This window comes from Strongylocentrotus purpuratus, unplaced genomic scaffold, assembly GCF_000002235.5.
Source record: "Strongylocentrotus purpuratus isolate Spur 01 unplaced genomic scaffold, Spur_5.0 spur5_scaffold_7, whole genome shotgun sequence".
NCBI lineage: Eukaryota > Metazoa > Echinodermata > Echinoidea > Camarodonta > Strongylocentrotidae > Strongylocentrotus > Strongylocentrotus purpuratus.
This window is the reverse complement of record NW_022145613.1, coordinates 12,581,230-12,602,083: the sequence shown is the minus strand read 5'-3', so window position 1 is coordinate 12,602,083 and position 20,854 is coordinate 12,581,230. Positions and strand designations below refer to the sequence as shown.

The window sequence follows — 20,854 nt, the reverse complement described above, 5'->3', positions numbered from 1 at the left end:
AGCGGCATTTATAAGAGGTGAAAAGGGACATTTATGAAAAGGGGATAGGTCCCTTATTAAAAAGGGAAAGGTTAAGATCATTGTTAAAAGGGAAACTATCAGAAGTCAAAAGAGGTGAGAAGGGGAAGGGGCTCTTTTTTAATGGGGTACTTTTCATTAGAAAAAGGGGCACTTATTAGAAAGGAAAAAGGGCACATCTGAAAATATAAGGTGCGCTTATCCGAGTTAAAATGGAGGTAGTTAATGAAAGCGGAAGGGGCACTTCTTACAAAAGAAAAGGGGCCCTTGTCAAAGTAAAAGAGGCACCTCTCAGATTTAAATAAATAATAATAATAATTAACAACATTTGTATAGCGCTTATCACAAAATATGTCTCTAAGCGCTTAAGAAAAATAGAAAGAGAAGGAATTACAGCCAAATATTAAGTTATACATAATAGATAGTGGACAATCGAGGGGGCTGCATATGCAAATGAAAAAGGCTATTTAACAAAAAAAGTAGGTTTTTAACATGGATTTGAATTTGTCTGTTGAATCTGCTTGTTTTATACATTGAGGTAAATTGAACAACTATCAGAGGTGAAGGGGGCACTTATCAAAAGTGTAAAGAGGCAGTATTTGTACCTAATGGGGGGCACTTACTAGAGATTAAAAAGGGCATTTATGAGAATGGAAAATGGACACTTATTGCAAAGGAAAATGGAAACTTGTCGAAGGGAAAGGGGCACGTGTCCAAAAAAAGGGGCACTTATTAGAGTTGAAAACGGGAAGGGGCACTTTTAAAAATTAATAGGGGCACCTGTCAAAGTAAAAGGGGTAATATTCCTATGAAAAAAGGGGCACTTCTTAAAAAGTTAAAGGATCATTTTTCCTACGTAATACAGTGCGTCCCAAATATATCAATTTAGAATAGCCATATACTTTTATTAATTGAATTTCCCCATTAATGTTAAATCACGCTGCTTCCACAACGTAAACAATTTTTAAATCTTGCTCAATATTTCTTTGTAGTTCAGTTGTTCTTTGATATCTTCGAGTATTGAAAAAGTGAATTCCTAATATTTTAACAATGTCGACTTGCTTCCCAAACGGAAATGTATGAGTGGATAATTGTGGACCCAGGGGTAAAATGAATGTGTTGTCCTTTAACTTTAATTTGAAATGTTATAAACACCTTTTTTTAATTCTTCAATGAATTGGAATCTTTAATGATAAGCGTTATATCATCTGCGTACAGAACTTGCTTTATTTCTGTATTTCCGAAACTGATTCCTTTTATCTGATGATTATTTCATATGAGCTAAAACTTCAATACACAAAACAAATAAATATGGAGAGAGCATTATAAACAAATATTACACAAAAGTGATATCGACAGGTATTGTGCGTGTGGTATCAAGCAAGATAAATATGCACGGTGGGAACAAAAAATATGAACGCCCACGTGGACCCCTCAATTGACCAATCGGATTGCTTAGATTCTAGAACCCGTCCTATAAATTACCATATTTATAGAGAATATTTTCGCAGGCGAATACGTGTAATCAAATACAGACGACAACGCGAGCGTCCAGAGTGACTATTTTTCTCTATAAAGAGTTTATGAATTTTAGTCTGACTGTTATTTAATCCAGTGGAGGTCGTGCAGACATGCATAATAATCCTGGAGAGATATCATAGAACTGAGATTGGATAAAGATACATCACTGTTGAACCTGCTTACTTGTAAACAGATTATTGCAGAAACTATTTTGGAAATAAGACTGAATTCATAACCCGACAGCAATTTGGAATGTGCTCATGATGCAGAACTAAAACATTGAGGAGGATTTTTAAAGTTATATTCCGTACTAACACTGATGAACGGCGTTTCCTCTCGCACATTCTATGAATCTTAACTTGCAATCTTGTAACTCTCTGGTGGACAAACTGTAACAACTTGACAGCAGCTTGCTTGGTCAGTCAGTCTCTAAACATCTTCTCTCACTTTATGCATAATTTATTTTAAGACCTCATCTCTCATACTAAATACTTCTCTTTTTTATTCATTTTTGTTTTCTTCTTTTTTTATTTCTTTTTTTCCTCTTCCAAGAATACTTCTGCGCCTGGTGCATTTAATCTTGAAGCCTTATTGGCTTTTACGGATGCACCATTTTCCATTTGTACCATTTTCTTTATATTTTAAATGCTGTTATGTCAATTTCAACTGTAATTTTGATATTGTTATCTGTTATAAAATTCCATATTTTATCTTTGTAAATATTGTTATTATGATGGAAATAAATGTCAATTCAATTTCGTGCTTGCGGCTGCGGAAAGTCAATAAATTAAAAGTATGCATCGTATTTGTATGGAGTGTACGCACGGCGAGATTAAATCAAGGCTGCATGTACTATCATGGAGATAACTATCATAGATTAGTCGTTATCACTGTAAACAGAGGTTCGGAACGAGAATTATTACATAGTTTTATCTGTTGGATAAATGAGGAAGAAAGATGGGTGCAACTGGGATTACAGTTGTGTAGCCTACGGTAGCTCTTACATCGGATTATGTATCATTCGAAGCTGTGCATCCTCTAACTTTGTTCGACTTCAACCCAAGATCATTATGACACACGGTTACAGAAGAAAAGGAGAAATAAAAATAGGTTATCAAAAAATATTGTTTGATTGTGAGGAAAACTTTGAACGTCTATTCATTACGAACAGCAGTGTGAAGCCTAGCGATAACTGTTTTGTAAACTCTCATCCTTCGTATAATCAAAGAGATCTGGTGCGCTCTGTGAATACTGATTGATATTTTCTTTCTTTCTTTGAAACTCTGATAGTGATCTCATATTCCGAGCCCAAGAACACTATTTACTTTCGACTTACGGGATAAACAGGAAGCAAATCTTTGACGTTATGTCGGGTCATCGCTCAAGAGGAACACTGGCTATCGCCATGGTGGTGTTGCTAATCGCATTGAATCTAAAGGAGTGCAATTCAGAAGGTAAGAGTACGTTACTTTATGGTGACAATATCATTTGCAATACGAATGATGATATTAAGGATCAAACGAGGAATGATGATTGTAATAATGATGATGATGAAAAAAAGGTAATAGGTAATATCAAGATGAATCTTTCTTAGTTAAGCCTTTAACGAATGTCTACTCATGCCTTGGTCTTTCCCTTCTACTTTCATTTTGTCTTCCCTGTTTTATTGTTGATGTTGTTGATTTGGTTTATATATTGTAATCAAACTCTGTATGCAATATTGTTGAAATGATATAAAGTAATAAAATGCCTCGTATGAGGAAAGGAGAGAAAAAAATGATGATGATTAAAATAATATTAATGATAAAAATTATTATAGTAATAATAACAATAATATTTATGACAATAACAATTATATAAATGAAAGTAACTACGATATTGATATGATAATAGTTACAATAATAATGATATTAACAACAGCAACAATGATAAGAATAGGTATAACAATAATGATTATAATAACAATAATCATAATATGAAGATGAAGATGAAAAAATGGTTTATAGCCATTTGGTCTATAACCAGTTTGTCTCCTACCCAATTAGTCTATTCCCATAATGGTCTATACTCAGCTTGTCTACTGGTCTAATAATCATTTCGTCTGCTTATCATTTGGTCTAGTGACCTTTTAGGATAATATTTTGCTTTTCTTCATTTGGTCTAATTAGTCTGCTACCCATTTGATCTAATGTTTGTTTGTTTGTTAGATTGATTTAAATCCTACGTTCAAATACGAAATACAATAGAAGGTTATACATTTTTACAAAAGTATTACATACATAGCAAATCATGTCTAATAATACTATATAATATACATAACGCAAAGCATTTTAACAAGTGTAACATATATTTGTATATATTTTTCATGTAATTAAAGAGATAAATTTCAGAACGCAGGAGACCGCCATCAATTAGGCTGGAAATGGATGGCGGCCTCGTGAAAAAAAATATTTAGCAACAAAACTCTCTTGATAAAACCTACACTATGAACATGACGGACAATGAAAGCGGACAAAATATACAGTTCCTCAGGTAGATAAAGAAACATCCCTTCACTGCTATTATGTAAAAAGATGAATATGCATGTGACACCTGTTCTACACATTTTTACATAATAGCAGTGAAGAGATGTTCCTTTGTCTACCTGAGGAACTGTATATATTGTCCGCTTTCATCGTCAGTCATATTCATAGTGCTAGTGATCAAGTGGGTGCAGTACAATTGCAGGTGCGGGTGCAGCAGACAGCTTAAATCATGGTTTCAGACAACGCTATTATACTAATTTCGAGCGTTTGGCACACATGATTGCATTATTTTTCGTTTTAGTTTGGCTTTCAAGGAATAGAGGGTTGAACAAGATTTGATGTTGTCTGGAAAATTATTCCAAATATCCGGACCACAATGTCTAATGGATTTGTGCGTTTATTAATAATTTGGGGTTAGTCAGGTGGAAATGTCTAGATATGCGAATGGGGTAAGAATGAACAGAACAATTGAAACTAAACATGCTATCAAAGGATGGTGGAAGTTGTTTATTAATATACTTGAACAAAATAACTGCTACTTGAATAGTATTCACACACGAAAAAATAGTGTTCTAAGTTTAAAGAATAAGGGGTCAGTGTGAGCCAAATAATGTGATCCTGTACAAAAACGGATAGCTCTCTTTTGTTTAAATAGTCTAATTATTTGTTAGTCTAGTTCCCAGTTTGTTAAATGCCCTTTTCGTCTACCATCTATTAGTTCCAATAATCATTTAACGATTAATAATAAACATGCACCATTGGTTAGTAAGCAGTTGGGAAAGAAGAAAGCTGCTATCAAAACACGGATATCTCGATCATGAAATGTATTCGTGTAAAATATACAACGTATTCAAAAGTTAATAAATCAAAACATCGTCAAGATATTGTTGATTAACACAACAAGTACAAAAAATGTACTGACCACTGTACTTAGAAATGCCAAAAAGTTATTAATATTACGACATGAGCCATTATCAATGAATCGTTAGCTGAAAAAACAGATCACCGAGAAGTGCTTAAGTGGCCAATAGACTTATTAAAAAGAGGCTTTTAAAGGGAAATTTCGTTACGTCTCAGCATGGACCCTACTACGAAGTAGTATAAATGAGGAAGAAAGATGGGTGCAGTAGTAGTAGGGTCCATGGTCTCAGCCAGCCTCTGAATAAGCGGGGATGGGGGGGGTGGAGCACATTTTGTTTTGTTTTCTCCCGGAAACTGGAAAAATATGCCGATCGATATTTCGTTCAGTAGGGGGGGGGTGAGGTCACTTTTTTTGTTCACCCTTTAGAACACACAACAAAAATTGAGGGGGGTTCCTCAAAAACACACACATACAACAAAAAAATGAGGGGGTTACCCCCCCCCCCCCCTCCCCCTCCTGGGTACGTGCCTGCTAATGACAAAATATCAGAGATGATGCCAGATGCGAAGCAGAAATAAAAAGAATAATAGAAATTAATACTCGGAATACACTTCTGGCAGTGAAAGACTTATTTACAGATAGAAAGGTAAAAATTTGCGCTTAGGTTGAGACTAGTAAACTGTTATGTATTGTCTGTCCTATTGTATGCAGCAGAAACAGGGACAATAAGCAAGGCCATGGAAAATAGAATAACATCTTTTGACATGTGGATTTACCGAAGAATGATGAAAATATCATTACTTTAAACAAACAGAACGTTATTTTTCCTGATTGAGGTGTCATATGAAATTCTGATACGCCCGCCAAATGACTTTTTGGTTTCCTCTCTTCAAATTGTTTGTAATCACTCATGTGTGAAATATGAGGATCTAAGCTTTATTAATATGTATCATTTATTAATAATAATTGTGATTAAGTTATGATAAAACATCCAAAATTCTCGGTTTCGTTTTTTCTGGGACGCACTCTATAGTTATAGTTTTATAGAATGACTGCTTTAAGGCCCACTGCACTACTTGTAGCTTCTTGCGCCCTCCATATAACAAACCATGCCTTATCGGTGACCATTGGTCCCCCATGATCCTCTTTTTTTATCATGATCATCTATACCCAATGCCAATTACCCCCCCCCCCCCCCCCCCTCGACAATGATCCAAGGCCAATTATCCTCACAACAGTTATCCCCAGCAGATTTCCCCCAGGAATTTTCCTCAAGAGTATTGCCACCAGGAAACTTCCACCTTACTTTTAGTACTGACGGGGGCTCTTTTTTAATAAAAAACTTCCATTAAATTGGTACCCATGATACTCCTAAATTATTTGCTATTTCATTATTATCATTAATTACTTACTTCCATATGCCTCCTGACACGTAGGGCAGCAACAAAAGTCCTCCACTCCTACCGATCCTGTGCCAGTCTTTGGATGGTTCCCCATGTGTGGTTCAGGTCTTTAATCTCCCCTTCCACAGTTCTTCGCCAAGTGTCTTTAGGACGTCCCCTCTTTCTGCCCATATGCCTCCTGGCACGTAGGGCAGCAACAAAAGTCCTCCACTCCTACCGATCCTGTGCCAGTCTTTAGATGGTTCCCCATGTGTGGTTTAGGTATTTAATCTCCCCTTCCAGAGTTCTTCACCAAGTGTCTTTAGGACGTCCCCTCTTTCTGCCCATATGCCTCCTGGCACGTAGGGCAGCAACAAAAGTCTTCCACTCCTACCGATCCTGTGCCAGTCTTTGGATGGTTCCCCATGTGTGGTTCAGGTCTTTAATCTCCCCTTCCACAGTTCTTCGCCAAGTGTCTTTAGGACGTCCCCTCTTTCTGCCCATATGCCTCCTGGCACGTAGGGCAGCAACAAAAGTCTTCCACTCCTACCGATCCTGTGCCAGTCTTTGGATGGTTCCCCATGTGTGGTTCAGGTCTTTAATCTCCCCTTCCACAGTTCTTCGCCAAGTGTCTTTAGGACGTCCCCTCTTTATTTTGCCTTCTGGTGTCCAGTGGAGGGCTGTCCGATCCTTCCCCACCTTCTGCTCATGATGATGTTCTCCATGCTCTATTGATGGCATTGGGCATACAGTGCTTCGTTTGAAATGGTGTTTGGCCAGAAAATGCGACATATTTTTCTCATACTCTTTGTGTGGAAGACCGACAGCTTATTGAGGTCATTTTTCGTCATTCTCCAACATTCAGAGCCGTACAGAAGAATGGAAAGGACACAGCTCTGTTACAATTTTAGCTTGGTGTTGATGCTGTACTGCTGTAATCTCCATATATTATTGAGCATTCTGAATGCATTTCTGGCTTTATTAAGACGGTTCTTAATGTCTTTGCCTAGGCCTCCATCGTGCCTAACAGTGCTGGCCAGGTAAGTAAACTCCTCAGTTGTATTTACTGTAGGTCTTCCCCGTTTGCTTGCATTGGTAAAGGGTCCGAGATGTTCGGGGTCATCACCTCTGTTTTCTTTTGGCTTTAGCTTCCGATGTTCACTCTAGATACTTGGGCTTTTTCTGTCAATATTCGAGAAAACGTGGCGATCAAACTAAAATCAAATCAAATTTAATAAACATTTAATTCCTTCACGAAATCAAAAAGAACATAATATCATGAAGAAAAAAAAATATTTACACATTTGGGAGGAGGCGAAATCACTGTCCAGCCCAGTGATTATGGTGGGGTCGCAATAACAAAACAGAAATATAATACATATATATAACATAAGTATTATCATTTACATAAAATACCTACATAATGAAGAAATAGAAGAGAAGGACCAAAATTAAAAATTAAACGGACAATACTGGAAATATATCGAGCGGTGGCTGGCGTTTTGCTGCGCTGCACTGGTTGAGTGATACGAACCCGCGAGCTGAAAAAAATTCAATCGCTAGGGATCTACAGCCTGCTCGACTTCTCCAAAAAATCGTTGGGCGATGCCTAAATTCCAGCGGCGACCGAGCAGGCTACTAATCGGTCGGTCGCTGCTCTGATTTGTGACCATACCTTAAGGCAGGGACGGCGATTTATTTTCAAGATCAGGGGACGAAATATGAGGGACCAGTGGCGTAATGAGAAAAAACGTTGGGGATGTCAAAAGAAAAAGATCCACATCACCACCATTGTTAAATGTTACATGCATTACCCGCGGAACGTTTTTTCAAAATGGGGAGAGGGGGTTTTAGTATAAATGATCAGGTAGAGTGTAGCCCTTAATAAGCATATTTGTTGCCTGACTCTAATTTTGAGAATTTTTCTTTTTCCATAAACGCATACAAAATCGAGAAAAATGTTGAATTTTATTGGGGGGAACTGCCCCTAAGCCCCCATCAATACATCAGTCAAAGGGATGAGGAACCATAGTGAGCGAGAGGGGCGAAGGTTACGACAGTGACAACCTCCTCACAGGATTTTGAAGTTTTATTCTATTAATAATTTACATTCCCTAGCAAAACTATACTATAAAACCAAGTAGTATACCTTTTTTTACACTTTTCTTTTACTTTGCCGGTAATAAGCGTGCAGTCCAAAGGGTTGTACATATCAGTTTAGTAGGTAAATGTTAGTATTAAGTAGGGAGCTTGGGCATGGATGTGATTTCTATTTCCCACTCTAGACCTTAGTCATATACGCGTTTATTGATATCGCTATGGGAGCTGAAATAGCAAATAAAACCTGGCAAATATATGGCTATGTTGTAATGACTCCTTATTGAAAAGATCAAGCGAAATCCCGCCCGCCCCCCCCCCCCCCCCACTCCGAGAACGGACGGACCCCATGCGTGTTACCAAACGTCCGGTAAAGGGGTACTTTTCGTGCGACAAAGTCCGGCCCGAGAATTGTAAAAAAAAAAGAAAAAAAAAAGGGTGTATTTGATTTTTCACCCGGAGTTTTCTTTAAAAAGGGGGTGTTTTTTTTCTTTCTTTCTCTAATATCTTTGGACTCCTGAGAAATTATTCCGAATTGCGGGGGTACATTGAGCATTTTTCTGGATTTAGGGGGGTCTCCAAGGCAGGAAAAGCCCGCGAAAAGCCCGCGAAAGGGGGGTTCGGAAATGTTGGCAGTCCTCAGATAGGGGGTGCTTTCAAAAAGAGGGGACAAGCATATGCGTCCCCTAAATAACACTGAGTGGGGGGGGGCCGGGAGCGGAATATACATTTTGTAGCACTAATCTATTTATATACCTCTTAATCTTGTAAACATACAGTGTAAACTGTGCTTACGTGATACCAACGGAATACAGATTTTCTACAATATTGACTTGTTCTTTTTTATGGGGGCACTTTTTCAAATTTTCCGGGGGGACGGAGGGGATCGGGATTGCCGCCCCTGATACTAGATGCTACATGCGTCTAAAATAATATTATCATTAGTATTTTATGTGTTTAATGTATAAGGTATTCAGCGTTATAGGAGCACACGATTATTTCGTTCAGTTTTGGTCATTAGTAAGTAGTCAATTCTATATAGTTTGAGTGTTTGAAATATTATTCTCTCTATACGGCACGCGAACGTAGGTGCCGGAAGTGGGGGGCCTGGATGCGCTTCCCCCCCCCCCCAACCAAAAAAGTGGGGGGCAAAACGCAGTTTCGCCCCCTCCTAAAACAAAATTAAAAAGCAGTAAAGGAGTAAAGATGGTTTGTATTTTTTATGCGTTTCTTGGAAAATAACACATTCCCAAATTTACAGTCCGGCCAAAAAATGTGCTTATTTAGAAGCGTTCATGTCAGGGCCTGCTGAACGTCGGGACTCGGGGGCTTCAGCGCAACTCCTCCCCCTTTTTTTCAAAAAGGATGTTAAAGAGCAAAAGAAAAAAAAGAGGGAAATGTCACAAATGTCAAAATGTCACAAATGTGGTATCAAAATATGCTCATCTGGCCGGGGTTGCGCCCCCTTTATCCCAACAAGGGCCTTAAAGAGGGCCCCTGGATGCTCATCTGACCGTAATTAAGATACCTAAAATCTCCGAGCTTCCGGGGGCTCGGCCCCTTGGACCCCACCAATGGCCCTACGGCGGGCCCTTGGATGCTCATCTGACCGTGACCGTAATTAAATACCTAAAACCCCTGAGCTTCCGGGGGCTCTGCCCCCTAAACCCCCTGCAAATTTGTGACCTGCCAGTTCACAATTAAGGTATCTAAATATGCTCATCTGACCGTAATTTTATGCCTAAAAATCCCGAGCTTCCGGGGGCTCAGCCCCTGGACCATATGGGAATTTACGCTTGCTATGCTCTACCTGATCGTTATTAGGGACTTTCAGATTCTGCAAGACGAGAACGTAGACTGCCCTTTTAAGGCAATTGCAGTGACGTCACATTGCCTTAAAAAGGCAGTCCGCGCTCTCGTCGTGCAGAATCTAAAAGTCCCTATTACTCCACTTCGAAAAAACGTTCCGGGGGGCCATGTAAAAGTAGTGATGATTCAGAATTTTCTTCTGCCCCCCCCCCGATTTTTGTTGTTGTTGTTGCTCATTACGTCATTACCCCTGGAAGGTGAGCCCCCTGAAATGTTTGCCCCCCCCCCCCCCCCCACCCCTCCCAAACTGCTTCCGGCGCGCCTGCACGCGAAGGTTTGTTTTGATTACATAAAAAGCGATTGTAAATATGGGAAACAGACTTGTTTCTGTGATACACAGTTTGATTGCTGACACGGTCCGTTCTTTTTCACTTATTCCACTTCCAGACACTTGTGCGTTTGACATGGATCCACCAAATGTGACATGTTCAAATGTAACGACAAAACCTTTCTTACCAAATTCCTTTCTCGGACTGGTTGCGGGAACCGAATTCACCAACGTGGATGAAAACGTTGACCCAAGTGGGGCCACGTACAACGTCACAAAGGGTCGGGACGGAGACTTGTTCCTTCCAGGACACACACCTGTTACACTGTTCGTAAAAGATATTTGTCAGAATGTAGCTACTTGCCTCTTCTATGTAGAGAACACACGTAAGTATGAACATTTAATGCTAGTTCCCGGTCATTTTTAGGTGGCCGTTAAATAAGGAACTATCATATTTAATTCAGCACATACATCGTGTATTATCAGTCCAAATCAAAGCCTTATTTAGTCACTCAATTCAGCGTTTCGAAATGGTTATGTAATGGTAGATTGACTAAATTCAGTTACTTGACCGTTCCACATAGAGAACTCACGTACGCTTTCATCATTACATGCTCTAGTAGTAAAATATATGTATTTTTAGCATAATAGTTTTGTGTCATATAATTGTTCCACAAGTCACAACGTTCCCCCAAAAAAGTTGCAAAATTATGGATGAGGCAAGAAATGCACATTATGTGGCATATCGTGAAGGCATCCCATCCAGCAAAAATATGATTGTTTATAGTTGCATTGAGATTCAATTTAGGATATCATTTATTATACACATATACAAATAATTGTCAAAATTAACTCATTTTTGTCTTCATTTTTTTACATTTTGGATATGTTGGCAGTTACCGAGTTGCCTGTGAATTGTCCAGACTTGAATCGCAATGTAAGCACAGATGTGGACAAGGCGACGTATACCTTTAACCCAGATTTCGGAGCAGATGACGTCACCAAATCTGCAAGTGGTTACAGATATCACGGAGGTGGTGTCTCGGTTAATCTTACACTAGGAGGTTCCCCACTTGGAAGCAGTGTGTCCATAGGAACCCATGACGTGGTTGCCCTCATCTATGATGACGTATTGAATAAGACATGCACAGGAATCTATATTATTACAGGTAATCTTTGTGATACGATTTCCATCACGTTTTTGTGAGGAAGTATCATTCACCATACCATGAATTTTCTTCTATTTAGTGTGAAAGATTGCTGTGGTAAAGGTATGGGCTTTTGCTGGAATATAATTGTGTTCGTTCTCAGTGATATACTCCTTTAAAGGTTATCAGTACTAGTTTTCAGGAGGGATTAGACCGCCCTGTAAGGTCACTGGACAGGTTTTTATCTCATCAACCCACCTCTCAGTTAACATAAGAAAAAGAGGATCATGGGGGACCAATGGTCACCGATTAGGCACTGTTAAATATAGAGTGGGCGCAAGTAGCTATAAGTAGTGCAGTGGGCCTTTAACATGCATTATTTCCAATTCCAAAATGTTTCGGATAGTCCGTCCTTACCGATAACGACTACTAATTTGTTGATAGAAGATAACAAACAAGAAAGAAAGAAAGAAAGAAAGAAAGAAGAAGAAGAAAAAACACTCAGGGTATAAGTGGAAATATTTAGTTCACTGATTTGCGGAACGCCGATTACAACTTTCTCATTCCATGTAGTTTACCACGTTTTAACTAAATGAACGAATAAAAATCATGCCATGATCAAAAATCAATTCCCTATTTTCAAAATCAATCAGGATAAACGTAGTCCAACTTCATGAGCAGCGGTAATGATTTCTCTCTTTCTCTGATATTTTAAACATCCCTTTCCACAGTATACGTGTACAGATTGCATTACGATAACGAAAAAGAGATAAACTTTATTACCCCCTCCTTTATAAGATGATATGTTGGGATAAATTGTTTCAGATAGCTTTTATAATGAGATTATTAGGGATAATTCAAATTCCTACCTTTTCACTAGAAATTGCATAGAAGACTAAACTTTTTAAACCATGAATTTACTAAAGCCTTGTAACCTTTATTAGCGAGATGGGGTTCGGCCTTCTATTCAAACCGGACATATTGAGGACAATGTTGTCAATGTTGTTAATCAACAATTATTAAACTTTAACCGGGGGGGCTATCAATTTTAATCGACACTACGTTTTAAACCATGGTTGAGCGATTTTTAATCAACAATTTTTCAACCCGCAGTTTTTTAATACCTGGTACTTGTTTTAAGGCTCGGTCACCAAAGGGGACGCATGGGGGCGCACGGCCGGCGCATTGAAAATCGGAAAAATTTGTGATTCCGACTTTTGTCAGGATTTGGGAGAAGCTAGCGAGCTGACACCGAATGCATAGCGTGTTGCTAGCGCGATGCGCGTGTACAGGGCATGTGCTTCACGTATGTCTGGCGTTGGTCTAGCGCGCTCCGCGCATGTCTGGCGTTCCTTTGGCGTGTACATTCACGCGTCGAGCACCGCGCACACTTTTGAGCATGCTCAAAATATCCCGACGCACACAGCGAATGACGACGAATGCATAGCGTTGGTCCAGCGCGCTCGACGAACGAGTAACAAATGATGACGCACACCTAGCGAACGACAACGCACTGGCCAAAATAGCAAATTTCCGATGCGCTGGCCGTGCGTTTTTTTTTTCGGGGTTGAAGCACTCCAAACCTTTTCCTGCATCCCCAAACATATTTTGTTTTCACTAAATATCTGAAAAATTACTAACACAAAAATACACATGAAATATGATCAACGTAGTTTTTCAAAGATGTAGATAACCTTGCATTTTATAATTGTTTGTCAGATAATGTAAATCCTGTGGTCGCATGCCCAGCTGACTTCACCTCCGATACACTCACTGTATCATTCTCAGCGGATGTCACAGACAATGTTGACCCTGCACCAGCGTTGACCTACGATCCTGTAGGGCCAGGTTCTGTTTTTCCTCTGGGTCCAACGACAGTCACTGTCACAGCCACAGACAGTTCGTCAAACAAACACTCATGTTCATTTACTGTTACGGTGACAGGTGAGTACATCAAATCCTTTGTTGAGCTCTTGTTCGTCCATCAAATTTAAACCAACCAAATCCCAGCATGTCTGTTTGTTTTCGAAAAACGACCGAATCAAGGTCATGTGTTGCATGTAAATGCACTATTTTTCATTGTTTCCTTTCCTGTGTTGATTTTTTTTTTTTTTTTTTTTTTTTTGTCGTTCATTTGCTCGCGAAGAGTTTCTTGGACATATTAGAACTCAAATGTTGATATATATTTACAAATATCTTATGTTTCAATAGACGATCTTCGTAATCTAATTAAATTCATTGAACGAATCTTTGTTTAGTGCCTTGTTACAAATTATGTCATTCACCTGTTATGAATTATTGTATTTCAATATTCAGGATGTGAATTGCATACATTTTTTTTTGCACACGATGACGCTCTTTGGACAAGTTATAAATCAAGTTTCGCAAAGAAATACCAGAAATTTCTTCTCCTTTTTTCATTTGAAATCTAGTTAAAACGAGCAATTTTCATTTTAGAAATACATGTATCACATATTGATCAATATATTGATCGGATAAGTGTTTCTTGAGTTGACAATAAAATGCGACGTTTGTTTGACCTATGCAATGATGACCTATGCAAATCTTGCACATGACGTCATCTACACGTCATTTTATTGAATTAAAAAAGAAATTGCTCTATTCCGTTGGAGAAGGATAGTTTTGGTGTAGCTTCTACTTATTCTCCCAAATGTGACGTTTACGCAAGGTGCTCATGATAAATATGAGATATTGAATTTTAGAAATCTGTGAACCAATTCCTTTTCGTTTTAATTATTTGACAATTTTAGAAATAAAGCAATCTATCTGCATGCCGAATGCACATTGCAAGATTCATAGTCATTCCACTCCTTTGTGTCCCTGGCTTTTCGTGTAATTGTGGATAATTTATCAATGCATGCATCCTTTTCTTTGTAGTACGTAGATACGTTTGAAAATGATACAATGTATCTGCCACGTCTGCAGGGAAGGTGATCATTTTAAAAAAAAAGTCCAACTCTTTGGCCCGAATTCACAAAGGAAGGTTTGTCGACAAACCAGGTTTTCGTACGTCATAATGACGCGTTTTGACGCGGTTTTTACAAACCTGGTTTGTAAAAAACAAAAGAAGTTTTGACGAGCAGAAGAAGGTTTGTCGACAAACCTCCTTTGTGAATTCGGACCTTTGTGCCTAAAGCTTTTTGTGTGTGATTGTGAATGCAAATGAAATGTAACCGTGTACTAATATTCAGTATGAACATTACAAGAGCTGAAGGCCAACCAAACTTTTGTGTACAATATAATCTCTCTGCATGTAACATTGCGAGAGCTGTAGTCAACACAAACTTTTCTGTCCAAAGCTTTTCGTGTGTGATTGCACCTGAAATGTAACCATGCACTAATTTTCAGTAGTTCTTTTTCGTTTTAGTTACATACATATGAAAATAATATATTCTGCCTGCATTCAGGATGAACAAGAGCTGAAGTCCAATAAAACCTTTGTGTACAATATAATGCACTTAATTACTTCATGAACTTTCAATTATCATTTTCGTTGTAGTTACTAGCTGCTTTTGAAAATAGTACATGATGGAATCATGCAAGTGGTGGAATTCTAGAACCGTTTTCAGGCCAAATCCTCCAGTTCTTTCTCGCTGAACTCACCCCTGCTAATTATCAACGTTACCGTGGTCACGTCATAGTCAAACAACGGTCATACTATCGTCACCATTCCCAGGCACAGTAACAATTTGGGATACAATTTTCTTCATAATATTTAAAGGAAAGTAGATTTCATTAATGCATCATGGAACTGTATGAATAATTGTAGTCGTCACATCAGGGGTGGAATAAATGTTTGCATCAATATTATTTTGATACTTTAAACACTAATTTGCGAGGAGAGCCCGGAATATTCCATTCTTTTTTCACACCATGCTGAGGGAGGGGGGTTAGCATTCTTATTTTTAAGGGTTGATTTAAGGTGAGCTGTCCATTGCACATACCTCTAAATGTTTTTGTTTCAAAATGGTTTTATCTTTGTCGTATTCCTTCTATTTAATCACTTTGATTCATAGTTCTTGTACTCCATCGTTGTAAACAAAAAAAAGTGAATATGTATTCTATAGATTGGTTAACATACTTGTTACCCTTTTTGTTCTATCGCAATTCTGTGCATGTCTATATAGCATGTGTTATTGCTTATGGAATGTCTCGCTCATTGCTAAGTAAGACAAAAGTTGGTCAGTAATGTAATCATATGGGGTTTTTTAATCAATGTAATGACTTAAATGAAGTATCATGTACTTTCCAGAATTTTCATCATAATTTTCATCGTGCATTACCAGCTATATCTGAATTACAAGAAAATAGTTACATTTTAAAACAAGTGCTTGTTATTATATATGTTATGTTTCGTTCATTTGTTTTATTGTTATTCGGTTGTTTTTGTATTATCTGTTTGTTTGTTTGTTTTTGTGGGAGTGAGTTGGCCATTGTTACGGTAAAGCCAAAGCGTTTCCAATATTTAGAAAGCTTTCACACTGATTCCGTTTAAATTTGTCTACAAGGAAATGCAAACTGGTGATGAAAAATCTGTAGACATTGATGTGTAGAGAACTTTGAACACGGCACTACAAGATTAATATTTCGCTTCTTATATCACTTATACCACAACCACATTATTACTGAAATATTAGGAGAGAAAAAATCGATGACTATTATCAAAATTTTATATGAATGAATCTCTCACACAATTGTGTTATCTATTACAAAAACATATGATATAATAGAAAATTATTTTAGTCCTCCTTTGTTCATCTATGTTCTCTCTTTTTCTTTTTGTCCCTATATTTTTATTTTCCATTTTGAATATCCCATTCTGCTTCTATCTCTCTCTCTCTCTCTCTCTCTTTCTCTCTCTTTATTTCTCTACTTGCTTCTCTGTCTCTCTTTCCCTATCAAATTCACTGTCTCTTCTCTCTCATCATTTCCCTTTCCTTTCTTCTCTTCTCTACCTCTCCATCCCTTCCCCGTCTACCCCTCGTTATCTCTTTCTCTCTCTCTCTCTCTTTCTCTCTTTCCACCTTTATTTCTAACCATTTTCTTGTTTTGGTCCTCTCCTCCATTTCTTTCTACCACACATACGCATTTCTACCCCCCCCCCCCTCCGCTCCCACCACCGAACACACCTTCATACCCACACATTTGCAGAATCAACCACTACTTCAAATCAAGGAAACAGTGTCGGTTCGAGTGGTGAAAGTAGTGGAGAGGATGCTGACAGTGATGATGAAGATTCCTCTGGTTCGAACGAGTCCTAATAAAAACCTCATAAAAAAATATTTACGGTGTACTGATATTGTTTTGAATCTATTTTGTGTTTTCGATATTCTTTCTTTTTTCTTTTAAAATTAGGAAAACATTAATTGTTTTTATTCCATTACATTTCTTACTCAGTGTTTTTAATTCTCTACATTTCATTTTTCTTCATTTGTACATGTACAACGTCCTCCCTTATTTTCCTCATCTTACTGAATGAATGCATTAGATGAATATTCATTATTTTGTACTATTTCTAGGTAAAATCGTGTAGTGTATTGGTAGATCTTGTCATATATATATATATATATATATATATATAATTACGAATAAAGCATTGTGTGTAAATTTTGTAATACGTTAATCTTTTATTCCATCGATCATACGAAATATTTCTATTTATAAAATGTAAAACATTAAATTGTCAGCAAATAAGGTAACTTTCTCAGCTTCACGATCATTGGAAATGTTTATAATATACCTTTAAAAAACGCAATGTTATATAGTCGCTCTAAAAGGCTATGAGCAGCAACATCATAAAAACCTCATTAAATCTTCCTTGAAATTACTCAAAATCACTTCAGTAATACCTTGATTTAAATAGTTTTTATTACTACAGAACTAATACGAGTCTGGCTAACATTCCGTGAAGGAATGGAAAAGGTTGGCAGTGTTGTAATTATTATTAATTTACTACCCCTACTTTCTCAAAAATGAGAGCCTTTCGTATTTTATGTGCGACGGGGAAATTGATCGAGGTTGCATCTGTACGGTCATTTTCATTTTCAATTAGTGCATTTTTATTGAGTACTGCAAACAGATGATGAGTATATAACTGAATTTAAAGGCCCACAATATGAACTGATAGAGTCAAATTACATTTGCTGTGTTATATTTAATAGATTTCATATGTTTAGAAATGAACCATACGTATTTTAAATGTTTATTTTTTAATGTATATATTTATTTTAAGCTAAAGTTGTTGGGTTTCTCTTTACATGAACTTGCATTTAATGTAAGTAATTATATTGCAATGAATTATGTCATCCCAGTAGATCGACAGCCCACGAAACCGACAAAACATAGAAATAAACAAAAGAACATTTCGGTCTCTTAGGATGTTGGTCTCCTCGCCCATCGGGTACAGTGAACCCTAAAGTGGCTTGAAAGATCTCGATATTTTAGTGAACCCTTCATAAGATTGTCAGAAGGCCGGCAAGACCAACTTGATTGTATCTCGTTGACTGTCGGTTTAGATGGCTGTTCATCTCGTGCGCTGTCGTTCTCGCGGGCTCTATTTCCCCTCTTAGTTTTATTCGAGGATCGATAGTTGTCCTGATTGTCCCAAAGAAAATGTATTACTATTATCGTAATTATAGATAAGATAAGATCAGAAAAAGATATTTCGGTTAAAGCCATTTTGTTTAGTTTAATTTCTTAACTGGTATAATTGAGCTTTTGTCTCTAGTTTTGTCAGACCAGACCTGAATTTAATTTTCATCCACGTATGTTGTGTAAATCTATAAGACTAATAAATGCAACTGGATTATATGGGTCTACTGGAATCATTATGCAGTCCATTCTCAGTATATTCTCCTTTCCATTCTCGTGTATATTCCATGATCCTATCTATAATTATGCACTTTATATGTATATATATACTGTATATATATATATATATAAACAATGCATAATCAAAAATGAGAAAGAAGGAAAGTTTCATGCTTTAAATCCGACAGGTTTTATTACGTCCCGAATTTTTGACGTACGTCGCGTCTTTATCAAATGGATAGGATAAGAATCAGCATTAAGATCTTCATAGCGTTTCCGAAGCAATGCAGAAATAGTTTACATGAAAGTATCAATTGAGGCGCATTACCTTAGAAACGCTTTACAGCTCAAAGAAATATCTTGGTGTAAAGTTTGAGCACGTTACAATCAAGTTAAAGAAAAAAAATATTACAAAATAATACAAAAAGCATGCGATCTACTGAAAATTATGAGAAGCGCCTTAAAAGTAACCATCCGCAAAGCTTCAGTATTTCGGGACCTAATAAAAAAAAACTTGGATTGCATGATTCTTCTCTTCTTCATCATTTCTGCGTCATTTTATGCTAACACGTGGACTTATATCCGATATATTATGGAGAGAGAGAGAGACGAGAGATAAAGAGAAAGACGAGAGAAAGAGAGAGAGTGTGTGTGTGTGCTAGAGAGACAAGAGAGGGAGAGAGAGAGAGATGGCGCGGTCGTATTGACTCTAGTTATGGGCAAGGGTGGGTGATATTCTGAAAAACGATGTTGTTAGTAAAGCCAGGGGGAGATCCACGTAGCGATTATCCCGGCCCGCCCCCCCCCCCCCCCCCCTAGCCCCCCACACGATTTTAAAAAAATAGGATAATAACGTAAAGTTAACCTTAATTTAAAAAAAATTAAAAAAGCGCCCCCCCCCCCCGCTTACTCGCCGGAAGGCTGAGTCGACACTAAATTTTGTATTACGATTTGGCTACCCCCCCCCCCCCCTTGACGCCGTCTGGATCCTCTGCAGGCGCGGATCCACGAGGGGGGCTGAAGGGTCAACAACAACAACAACAACAAAAATTCTCACGAATTAGGTGGAAAAAAAAGTGGTCTCACCCCCCCCCCCCCCCTCCCCTCGCTTATTCACCGGCTGACTGAGTCGGCGCAAAATATTTCCTGAAAAATTGGACTAAAAAAAGTGCCTCCTACCCCCCCCCCCCCCCCCCCGCTTATTCACCGGTGGCTGAGTCGCAACTAATATTTTCTCATGGATTGGCCCCCCCCCCCTTCCCGCTGGCTGGATACGCCACTGAGTAAAGCGATGGTAATTGTTATAACAAATCAAAAATAAGTCATTGGTTAGCATGGTTGATGTTTATGAAAAATTGGCTTCGAAAAGTTAAAAGAGACATCTTTTTTTCTTCTCGATGACGATATTGTTTCTCACATGCAAAGCCCATGTAACCTCAAATAAGGAAAGTGTCTAGATACTACTACCTTTTGTATGAACAATAACTACACCGTTAATGTCATGCTATTATCATAATTCAGGTATGTCGAGCGAATGACACATCTAATCATCAAATCCATGATATACAAAGACAAGTGATGGTGTCAGTTTGAAATGCCCTTCTCAAGTGATGAGATTAATTCACGATTTGGCCGATATTCCTATATTGTTCACTGTGACTTTGAATTCTATTTTGGCAACAATTCCAATTCTAGTAAACGCGGGATAACATATGTCATGCTTCAGCATGATTAAATCTCTATTACCTTAAAGATTGGTTTTGATATTACTCGATCAAAAATACAGTATTAATGACTTCCTACATAATTCTATTTAGCATAAAAATCCGGGCATTTTTTTTTCCATCCTACTTATACATACCATGTAGAAATACAGAAAGGAGGTTTAAACAATGTCAAAGTAGAGATCGGAAATTCTTGGTAAATTGTAGAAAGCGTTGCCGTTCACATACCTTTCAACACTGATAAAGCTGGACAAGTTTAAAGCAACATTTTCTAAAAGAACCATTCTGTACCTTTAAAAAAAATACACATTCCATTAAACGGCGATATCATAGTATGTGTTGTTTAGTTTCCCCGCGCTGTTAATTGACAGTAAAGGTGTAGAGCGTCATTTTCAATCTGCTGATAATTCGTTAACAGCTATATTGTGTGAAAAATAAAATTAGTAACCTTTTTTTATGACAGATAGGTCTTCAGCCGCACTGTAATTGTGAGTATTTATCATGCCACATTCCTCAAATGAGTTAACGTTGAGCCACTAGGCAGGTAAAGCTACCATTTCCCTGCATAGTATTTTCCTATTACTAATTGGTATAAATATTATACATGTG

The 20,854-nt window shown here is 37.8% G+C and overlaps 1 protein-coding gene across 2 annotated transcripts; it reads left to right on the top strand.

The window, feature by feature from the left end:
- Nucleotides 1-2,834: 2,834 nt before the first annotated feature.
- On the top strand, nucleotides 2,835-18,535 carry LOC589903 (hyalin). Of its 2 annotated transcripts, none has more exons than XM_030974982.1 (5): nucleotides 2,835-2,993; nucleotides 10,662-10,928; nucleotides 11,439-11,711; nucleotides 13,410-13,634; nucleotides 16,863-18,535. In XM_030974982.1, exons 1-5 carry the CDS (start codon nucleotides 2,906-2,908, stop codon nucleotides 16,970-16,972), a joined length of 963 nt encoding a protein of 320 aa, XP_030830842.1. In that variant the 5' UTR covers nucleotides 2,835-2,905; the 3' UTR covers nucleotides 16,973-18,535. The 2 variants fall into 2 exon arrangements, with proteins under 2 accessions (XP_030830842.1, XP_030830843.1); XM_030974983.1 differs by lacking the exon at nucleotides 16,863-18,535 and adding an exon at nucleotides 15,211-16,518.
- Nucleotides 18,536-20,854: the final 2,319 nt, after the last annotated feature.